This window comes from Apteryx rowi, unplaced genomic scaffold (genome assembly GCF_003343035.1).
Source record: "Apteryx rowi isolate R43461 unplaced genomic scaffold, aptRow1 scaffold_109, whole genome shotgun sequence".
In the NCBI taxonomy this organism is placed as follows: Eukaryota; Metazoa; Chordata; class Aves; order Apterygiformes; family Apterygidae; genus Apteryx; species Apteryx rowi.
The window spans coordinates 577332-588372 of NW_020447297.1; the positions used below are offsets into that span (position 1 = coordinate 577332).

Here is an 11041-nt window from a genome sequence, read left to right on the forward strand (position 1 = left end):
TAAGTGCTGTATGTACACCTAAACCCTGTTCTCTCCCCTGATACTTGAGCTTGTGCCTGATGTATTAGGAGCCCATTCACAGCCTTTGCCTTGCTCTGTGGCTCCTGTGCTGGATGTTGCTGACAAGGTCTCTTGCTGTCCATCATGTTGTGGGCTGGGACAGCAGGCATGGTGCTTCTTCAAGCAACCTTCTGCCATGACCTCTGCTTCCCATGTGCTTGCAGGCCAGCTCCCRGGAGCGATTCCTACAGGGCAGTAATTTACATTACTTTCTGCCTGAGCACAGAACTATTGCTGTGTGGTTGCAGGGGGAGCCAAGCTGAAAGTTGTTCCACTGGCTGAAGTCTTCAACACATTTGCAAGAGTTGTRTTCTTTAAAATGTGACTGGAGACAATGCTGTACCATGAAATCAGATGCTAACCCAGGAGCTTATGGCTAAAATACTACTAATAAAAAATTCCTCTGCATTGCAGGGTATTAGATATTAAGAAAATCCATGTTCTTGAGAAGRTCTGATCAGATAGCCTCATAACATCCCCAAATTCACAGAGGGGAGAAGCAAAGCTGATGTTTGCATGGAAAGTGTTCAGCACAGCTAAATTCTGACCTGAGTAGCTTAGCTGCAGGTTGCAATTCACCTGCGYGAACTTGCTGGTTGTTCCCTGATAAGTAAATCTGATGGCTGATGTCGGCTTGGGCCCTGGTGTGGAAGAGACATCTGCCTCTCCTGGCACTGTTAGCTGCAGGTTCATAAGCCTCTTCAGAGCAGCTTTAGCTGTTAGACCCTTGCATAAGCTGGTCTTARATTCAACAAGCAAAGGCTTTTAAAAAAGGAATACAAAAGAGGATGAGGGAAAASAGATTGATCTACGTGACAGGAAACTGCTTTCTTTGCACTAGCTGCTGCTACCTCTTCCAGACTGGCAGGCAAACAGTAACTAGTGAATGTTTCTGAGTAATTTCCTTTAGTTTCATTTAAACCTCTGCAGGAGTAGATGGTTCAGGGGCTTTGGAGAGGGAGGGGGGAGACAGGCACTCGGAGTGAGGGGGGTGATTCGCCTAATGGATCCATCCCCGTAATTCATTTTCCTTTGTTTTGTTTTGCTGGGCTTGTTTGCATGAATTCACGCTGGTGGTGATGGGAGACATTCAGACATGGCCAGGCAGAGCAGCAGAGGTGGAGGGCAGCCCTTCATCTTATTTAGCCGAGAAGCACTGCTTTATTTGGAACTGTCACTGCTTTCAAATGTCCTTTTCCTCCCTCCTTCCTTCCCCAAACTGCATCCTTGAGTTTGGCAGTTTTATGGTTCTGTTGAGCACTTAAAAGGGTCTAATGGAAAGAGGAGGTTGACCTCAAGCGGGGTGAATGTGCCAGGGTGTTTCTTTGGCTGTGGGCAGATCCTGTCCTCACCACACGTTTCCATGCTTGCTGGATCCTTGTGCTTTTGTGTCTCCCACCATGCTGTTGCCTCAGGTACCTTTGAAGTGATGGTGGAAGTCATCGACGTGGATCTGTGCTAGGAGGCTCTTTTAGCCTCAGTTTCCCCTGTGCTGGGGTTAAGGAGAGTTACCGTCTTTGGCAAATGCTCTGAGATGCACAGAGCTAAATGTAATTAATGAAACCTAGTTCTTACTTGGAGGGAAACATGGACTAGAAAACCCAAGCTCAGACCCAGTCACTCCCACACATTCCTGCTGTCCACCATTGCAATTCGAGCAGTGGTTGGAGACTGGGGTCAGTTCCTCTCTGTCCCCTGCTGCTTACCATCCTTCCAGCTTTCTTGAAAAAGGTAATTAACCCTCACACACACCCCTCTAGATTTTTGCATTGCTCCCGTTTCAGCAGGAGAGAGATGGGAAGTGCTGGGCAGACGGGGTTTCCTGGCTGCGGTGCTTTGCAGGCCACCAACCCTCACGCTTCATGAGCCACGTCCTGCTCCATTCAAAGTCATGTCCAAACTTTAGCCCGTAGCCCACGGTGTCAGCATGGTGTATAGACTCACAGCCCTTCTCAAACACCGGAGGAAGAAATCCCCTACACCTACCAACAAATCGTTTTGCCATCAGACTTAAATCCCACTTTGTCTTTCCTATCTGCCAGCAGCCCCACGGCAGTCGATGCCCTATCATAAGCATCAGAAGTTAATAACCACTGTCAGCAAATGTGGCAGTAAAATTTCCTTAATGCAAGAACAGATACAAGTTTGGAGGCACGACTGGGAAACCATCACCAGAAACTAATTAGACAGCAAATTGTCTTGACTTCTCTGCCTGTCTTCAAAGGGGAGTGTTTAACCATGCAGGTAAGCCCCATGTGTGGTTTGAAGTTATAAATCTTGTTGTTTAAGAAACAACCAATCCCTGGAATCAGCCGCACTATTAAATTAGTTCAAGTGGAGACCTGACCAGCACTGGCCACAAATTAGGTGTTCCTGCCACTTCAGAGAGCTGGGCAAAGGATGAGAACGTTTTTGGAGGAGATGAAATCTGGAGCTCTACCAGACAGATGTCGACTGTGCAGTACTGGAGACAAGGAGACAGCTGCCCGGGGCCCTGCACAGCACCATGAGGAAGCAGAGCTTCTCATTGCCTTTCCTTAGTTCATAGCCTGTGTCACTGTGAGATGTAGCCCACTAAACACGTGTGGTCTTGTCCTGACTAATGTGTACGTGATTTGCAAAAAAGATGCTCACTCACCTGTGTCTCAAGAATTTAAGCAAACAAATAAAAAAGCTGGGACATGTCTGAGGACATGTTTAAGTAAGACTTTCACGGTTGTTTTCACCCTGATCGTCCTGGTGCTCTGGCAATGCAGAGTAGCTATCTGACAGGCTAAACTGGTATTTTGGCTGATTCCTGGTTGCTGGGAGCTGCACCTATCTGCCAGAAGGTGCCAAATAACCGGGTGCTGTGACTTTGACTGGCACTAGATCATCCAGCAATCCGCGGTCTGCTTTGACAGGGTTTACAGAAAACATAGCTCGAAAGAGACTGTCTATTGCCACTCTTAAACTCACCCTGCAAGGGCTCTGCCCTTTGCTCGCTCAGCGTGCGGGCCTGGCCAGCCAGTGCAAGGTCGAACGCTGCTGAACGGGGTGCACCCRTCAGCATGCAGCACCCGCTCCCAGAAGAGGGTGCTGTCAGGCAGAAAATAGCAAGTGCTGGGAAATTTAGACACTGAAACTGTGTGGTTTATTTTTAACTCTTGCTTTTTTAACTCTTGCTCTTAACTTTTTATCTCCAGCACAGCATTGCTCTAATGCTCTTTATTCATTCAATGGCTGAAAACACTATTGCCACCCAGATTTTAATTTAAATGAGACAGCTGTCCCAAGAACGTCTTAGAAATGTAATTCATTTTCAGAGTTGCACATAGGCTGGGGAGTAARTCTGAAGTTTGGATTTCCCCAGTGAGCTCATGAACAGCCTGGAGTGGGGGGRAACCATCTGATTAAACGCAATGTTTACAGCAAGGATAGCTGTAGCCTCCTGAGCAGCCTCTAATCGGTGGAGCTTGGGACATGATTTCCCTCAGTCTTAAGTGGACATTGTAAACAGGTACCGCCAAATAGCCTGTTTCTGCCCACTGGTGGAGGGTAACACCAGAGAGAGGAGTTCAGCCGTCTGCATTGACACGGCGGATGGAGGCGAACCTTGCCTAGCCTGTTTATTGCAAAAATCCCCAAACGCGACAGGCTAATAAAGAAGGCTGAGCACGAAGGGCTTGTCCTAACAAGGAGAGATCCAGTAGATGTACTTTGGAAATTCAGCTTAAACCTTTTTGATTCCTATCTTTGCTGTGACCCACAATTCACCCTCTGCGCCGGCTCGGGAGAGTTAAGTATTTATAAGCAGGGGCTGCTGAATCTCAATCTAACTCTGCGTCACTCTGCTGCACTCATTTCCATGTTCATATCCCAGCCGATCATGTAGCGCTCCGCTTTCTGCTGTAATCTGCAGATATCTCCCCTGCAAGTGGATGGGAGAACATTGCTCATTCATTTCACAAAGCCACGAAAAAATGAAAAGCACTGGCAAATCCAATTTGTCCTTTCTGAGTGAGTGTCTCGCGGGCTCTAGCTCTGGATTTATGTGCCACTAAAGGTCATTCCCACTTTTAGGAAGTACATGAAGGAGTTGAGTAGAAGATAACAGCTCATGTTCTCTGCTAATGCAAGAACTAGGGAACGTTAAATAAAACTGGCAGGTGACACGTTCAATATAACCTACAAACGGAAAGTATTCAGAGGAGAGATCACTGTATATTTGTGCTGTTCTTCTCTTTCTTATGCATCTCCTGACGGCCACTGTCTGACCTGTGAAGTACCCAGGGAGCGTTTGGGAGACAAAGGAAGAACCAAAGTCATGGCTGGTTTTCTGTTTTCTGTTTTCCCATCATTTAGCACAAAGATTGACTCACATAAGCTGAAGGCATCTCTGCCCACTTTTAATTGATGCAGTGGTAAGAGCAGCATTTAAGACAATTGATTTGTAATCAGGTTAAACAAAGGCTGCTTCTGTGTTCGCACCAGGCTTCTAAGCCTTCATTTATAAAAGGAGAAGAAAATGCAGCTGCTTTGGGGGGGGGGTAGTTTTACTGAATAACTGTTCATAAGAAGGTTGAGGAATCCTCAGAACCAGTTTCCAAAAAGCCAAAGAAAATAAAGCTTATCATGTATTCTTCGTTTTGCTTTTCATCTCAGGAACAGAGCAAAGCTCTGCTCTTTCTTCAAGGGCCTCGTGTTAGTAAAAGGGATATTTACATGGTTCGGTGTTGCAGCACTGAACAGGAGCCAGAGAACAAGGATCCCTGAACCTTTCAGAGGTAAATAATTTTATATTTCTGAGCTGCAGTTTCCTCCAGTATCGGGTGGGTACAGCAATATTGTTGCCTTTATGGGTCCCTAAAACCAAGTGGTGAGGCTGAGTTCAGCGTCTGATGGATATATACCCTTCCACTAACCCAGCAGAGCCTGGCTGAGGCCTTGAGACTGTTTGCATTCGTCCTACAGGCAGTTCCTAACTGCACCATTTTCAGAAGACGGAGATGTAAGCAGCAGTCTGGTTTCCCCTTTGTCATCTCTCTCCCCTCTGATGAGAAGCCCGTCAGTAATTTTCCAAATCCTGCAAACCCATCTGCAAAAATATAACAATGAAAAGAAAAGCTCACCGATTGAATTTTCTGCCTCTTGTGGGAGATCAGATATGAAATAATAAATAATATATTATATCCTCCAGGCAAAACCCTGCTGGTCACTAATACCTACAGATTAGTTGTACTAATCCAGTGTGATCAAGAAGAGATGACTGTCTACTTGGCACTATTTTGGTCTCTCGTTTATGAAACTCCATCTCCATGTTTGAAAGAAAAGTCTTTACATAACCGTAATCACTCAGATAAGAAGAGGACTAAACTGTCCCAAAACATTTTATCTTCTGCACAGATGCTGCCTATGAATTTTGACTTGATTAAATGACATGGCAACATAATATTTTGTTCTGAATAACAAATATTCCTCTGTAGGAGGGAAGGAGCAAGCCTGCTCTCTTAACCGGCTATTTGGTGCAGAACAAAAATGGGGATTGATGGAGGTGGAGGTCAAACAATCCAGAAGTTCACCTGGCTGGTGAGGAGAGCTCCAAAAATGACTTAGAGACGTTGGACCGAAACATCCCATTGCATTACCAAGTGGCCTGTGACCYGGATCTAGTTCAGAGAGGTCCTCAAACATCTAGCCCACGTGCCATCACGAAGCGCAGAGYATTTCTCAGCACCTCGTTAGCTAAATTAAGATCTGTGGCAAGCCGTAGGAAGGCAACAGGAGAGCCTGGGGACCAGTGTCTTAGGTCATTGCATGAGAGAGAATTTGTTAAATAAACATTCAGCATCTTTTCCATCACATCCACCTCCTGCTTCTTAAAAAACTGTCACCTTGTAACATAGCCAGAACACAGTCATGTCCCAGGAAACACAACACTGGGCTGGCACAGAGAAGTGCGGTTTTAGGACGCTTATGATGCAACATGGGAGTTCAACCTGATCTAACATGTTCCTAGGAGTCCTTGCACTGTGCCAGTCCCTGGAGAGCTTATTACAGCTAACAAAAAAGGCCTTTCTCGTTTTCCTGTCCTGCTGTTCCTTCCCCATCGATGATCATCTGCTTGTAAAATCATGGTCATTTACAAAAGTAGCAATCTGAGGAGAGAACCAGGATACACCAGACACTTGGAAACAGAGACAAAGTTTTCTCATCTGTCATAGCTCTCACTATATAACTAATACTAAGTTTTTCAGGATGATTTACACCGTAAGTAAGAACAGACTTGAATGCAAAGATGTTACTTCAAGCACTTGGTGCCCATGTGTAAACAACTGAGCTGAGCACTGGATTGCCACCGACTGTCACAGGAGCTCAGCCACTGAGCTCACAAGTGCACACCTAAAAGCTGGTGTTTTAATCTGCAAGATGAATCCCAGATGCGGTGCTTCCCAGTGCTGCTGTGATAACCAGGCTTGATAACCTGTCACTCACAGAACACTTCTGCAGTGAGTGCATCCCATAGTTTCTTCTTTTTATTCAAAAAAATAGAGGAAAATCATCTGCAAAGCACAGGAAACAGAAAAAAAAATCTAGAGGAAAGAGGTGGATCTCTTACTGGAGGATCCTATACAGGAAAAGTATGCTGGTATGTGATTTTAAAAAAGAAAAAAGAAGGACAAGGGAAAATTGCAAAATGTAATTTATTTTGCTTTGTAAAAAGGAACCTAGAGAAGAATAGCAAATACGAACATTGGATCATATGTTGAGATTTTAAAGTGGGTGTGCACACCTCTTGCTAGTTCCTCCATCTCCTGCACGGATACCTTCTGTCTGGCAATAAATACAAACAGAGTTTTAAAAAATATACATGGGAAATTAACATCTCCCTCTGTGTGGATTATCCTGGCCTTTCCACAAACATGCCGTATCTGAAACAGCTCATTCCCCCAGGAAGCCAATGGCTGGGGCCATTACTGGACAGATGGGACCTGTGTCATGGTGGGAGCCAATCCACCTTGAGGCACCTCTCTCCTTGTGTGGCTTTAGATAGATCAAGAAAAGCTGCCACTGTCAGCAGGGTTTGACATTGTCACCTTCTGGTGTCCCCACAGCTGCAGCTCTTTCCCTGTACAAATTGGCTTGTGTGGACTAACAACCACATGAACCGAAGGCAGGTGTCTCCTCTGAGCCTGTCTGCCCTGGCTCCCCTTTGCAGCCAGCGGAGATCAAGCCAGTACAGTCGGTACAGCCTAGGACTCTCATCCCAGAGTGAATGTCTAAACTAGGGCAGATAAATCACTCTCTTCAAGTCCCTGTTTCTCTTCTTTGATTTTAAACGGAGACTGAGGTGACTGGCTCAGATGTTTGTATCTAAGCTGTTAATGGATTTAGGTGAAACAAAGCCAGTCCCAGATGTCTGCAGAGCACTGTGGACCCACAGCCACTGATATACAAGTATACATATTCCTAAATTGTTATATATTCTTGATGTCAGGTAAGACTAAGAATTCATCTGCATTAATCCCACTGAAGTCAAACCTAGATAGTTAATGGAAAATTGCTTAATCAGAATTCATAAACATGGTTCTTCTCTTTCCCAAAGGATAGTTCAAATGGGCCATGTTCATGCCCTATTATATGTCTTCCTGGAGTCTTATTTGAAGGATGTATAGGCAAAGTCTTTACTTCTTGTGTCTGCGCTCTAGTAGCTTCATCTACTGCTCATCACTCATAATCCCCCGGTTGGAAAACCACTCACTTAATCAGGGGCATAAGTTTTGCCATGTGATATACGTACTCGATTTCAAGTCATCCACAAATCAAATTCATTTATACACAGTGGGATTATTAGTAAGGCATAATGCGAGTTAAAGAAATTGGGACCACTTAGGAAAGAAAAGGCTGGCTGGATAATTTATTCCTCGCTGCCATCTAATTCCAGAGGGAAAATCCCCAAGTAAGGGACAAGGAGGGGTAACTGGGTACCAGGGACTGAGCCTACACACTAGCTCAGTGTCTCTTCAGCTTGCAGAAACAGAGCAGAGCTGTGCAAAGATTACTGGAGCAAGAACATTTTACACAAAAAAAAGCAAGCCTGAAAGGATAGAAAGCTTTCAGGAAACAACAGTCTTCCACCACGGACTGCTTTTCAGTGAATTATGTGATTCTTTGCTTTTCATGTAACAGTTCAGTGTACCGTTATCATGGTCTGTTATCAGGCAACTTACTTAGGGCTGCTGAATTTACCATCAGTGAACCAATGCTGAAAAACACTGATTAAAAGCAAAAATATCTTGAAGGACATTTCTGAAATCAAAAGAGATTTACTGGGGATAAAAGACCAAAACCAAAAACGGCCTTTAATTTTGTTTAACTATCCATTTGGCTCATTGGGTTACCACATAGGGTTTGAAGACAGACTGGCCCGGTTTTTGCAAGCTAATAGTGGCATATTGAGACTTCTTTCAGCTCCTGTCATCACTTCATGGCAACAGAGCTCTTTGCCATGGGTAATGGAAGGATATTAATTTAAGGGATGGGGCCTGTAGTAGCAGGGGCTATGGTGGGGCAGGGAACACAGGGCTCTTAATGAATCCAGCACGAGCAATCACCCCAGAGGAATGGGGATTTAAAACCTGATCTTGCAAATTCTTGGGTGATTTTAAGGGTGTGAGGAGGCTTCCTGAGCTCCTGAGACATGTCCAAATCAGCAGCTACGTGCATGTGGGTACAGTGCTGCACCTTGCTGCCTTGGCATGGCCTCCAAGGACAAGCCTGGGTGATAAGGAGGGAGCATTTTGGAAGAGCACAGGAAACGGGAGGACGGGCGGCACTGCTCGCTGCATGGGCACAATGACCCCACGAGGGAGGCTGTGAGCTTGCTGGGAAAGAGCAATTAACACACCTTTTGCTGGTGCCACGCTATGGTCAAGGCTGTAAATGTGAGATGCAGAAGACAGCTGTATGTGGTCTCATTTTCACTCCCTGCCTCAGTGCACCAACTGGCGGATGCTGCAGCAGGACTGTGGGACGCCCAGAGCTGGTGGTGCCCCTGGGTGATGTTAGCCATGTCCTGCAGATGCTAAAGAGCTGAAATGGCTTGCATTGGATTTCCCTGGCATTTCACCAGGTTTAGGAGACACCTCATGTCATAGCAACCAAGAATATTTGACCAGTGTAAGAAACAGGTCCAGGACCTCACGAACGCTGCTCTAAAGCTGTGGCTGTGCAACAGATGTCCTCAGTTTTGTTCAAATGTGCCTGGGGATTACCGCTTACAATCAAGCCACGCATGAGTTTATTTTAAAGCAGGTTCTTTGGGAACGACAACAGTTTGAAATAAACCCTGTGTCAGCTTTGAGCTGGTGCTTATTCTGAGGCTCTGGGTCTGCAAACTGGCCCACGTTGGGTGGGTATTTGCCCCCTACAAGGAGTGTTAAATGACTTCAGTGTGACTTCCCCAGGTGCCAGCAGGGTCCCCATCCCTGAGTCCACTGGTAATGATATCCTTCTGTATAGCTCGGTCCAATTCTCCCATGGTAGCGGACCTCCACGCTGTCCTGCAGCGAGCTTGTGCCTATAGCATGGTTGGGTGACTGCTGTTTTGTGGTGCTGGTGTCTGCAGCCGGAGGCCTAGGTACAACACTGATCTGCTCCGATTCTTGCCAGGAAGTCGGAGATGGCAATTCTCTCAGTATTTGGTGTTACGTTTTTTTAAAGCTCCGGTTCTTGGAGTCAGGCAAATATATCCGAAATCACAGATTTCATTTTCTTGCTTTAAAAAAYGAGCTTCTCAGCCCTCCTGTTAGCCAAACAATAAAAAAAATAAAAAAAACCCACCACCCTTGTAAAGGTGACTCTTAAATCAAAAATCAAAAATAAGCCAAAATACATATATATACCCCCCCATACCGAATTCTCACATTTTTAAGCCAGTTTTGATKGAGGCTTTATTCAGGGTTTCTCTAAATGCTGAAGTCTAGATCCTAGCAGGTGTTTTCATTCCTGATCTCCACCGAACACCGTGAGATGTCCTGGCTACTCCCAGGGGAGCATGGGAACATGGGCTGAGGGGGGATGCAGCATCCCTGTCCCCAAAGGAGCAGGTGCAAACCTTGATTCCCTCCATCAGGGTACCTGCAGGACCTCATAGTCATCAGCATCAACCTCTGTCTTCACCACAATGACGAGGCCACTGTGGTCACCTGCAGGATCCGGTGGCACATGTCCAGTTGTCAGGTCCTCGAGGGGCTCTTCTCCCTTGCCAGGTGGGCTTTGCTTCTTGAGGTGGTTCCTCTGGTGCCTCTTGAAGTGGCCGATGGTGGTGTAGCTTTGCCCGCACTCAGAGCAGATGAATGGGCCCCTGCGGGTGTGGGTGAGCTGGTGCTTCATGAGGTTGGCCTTCTGCGAGAAGCTTTTGCCACACTGAGGGCACTGGAAGGGTGCCTCTCCTGTGTGGACCCGTTGGTGGATGACCAAGATCTCCTTCCTCTTGAAGTCCTTCCCGCAYGTGGTGCACTTGAAGGGCCGGTCCTCAGCATGAGAGGGCTGGTGGAGCCGGAGCTGGGCCCGGYTGGGGAAGACCTGGCCGCACTTGCCACAGCGGTTGGGCTCGTACTTGGTGTGGACCCGCTGGTGGGTGATGAGGGCGATCTCCTTGCGGAAGCCTCTCCCGCAGACGGCGCAGGGGAAGGGCCACTCCTCGCCCGGGGGTCCGGGTGCTGGCGGGGGCCGGTGCTCCCGCGTGTGCACCCGCTGGTGGGTGGTGAGGGCCACCTTCTGGGTGAAGGCCCGGCCGCAGGCAGCGCAGGGGAAGGGGCGCTCGCCGGTGTGGGTGCGGCGGTGGACCACCAGGCGGGACTTGTCGCTGAAGGCCTTGGGGCAGTCGGCGCAGGGGAAGGGGCGCTCGCCGGTGTGGACGCGGCGGTGCACGGCCAGCTGGGCCTTCTGGGCAAAGCCCTTGCCACACTCGCCGCAGGCGAAGGGCCGCTCGCTGCCG

At 47.2% G+C, this 11041-nt stretch overlaps 1 protein-coding gene across 1 annotated transcript in view; it reads right to left on the reverse strand.

Annotated features, from left to right (window-relative positions):
* Positions 1-9880: 9880 nt before the first annotated feature.
* The window catches only part of LOC112969260 (zinc finger protein 271-like), a 5705-nt gene continuing 4544 nt past the window's right edge, over positions 9881-11041 (reverse strand). Inside the window, exon 3 of the mRNA XM_026072400.1 lies at positions 9881-11035. Coding sequence (XP_025928185.1) covers positions 10171-11035 — 865 coding nt within the window. The 3' untranslated portion in view covers positions 9881-10170. The remainder of the gene's footprint in view (positions 11036-11041) is intronic.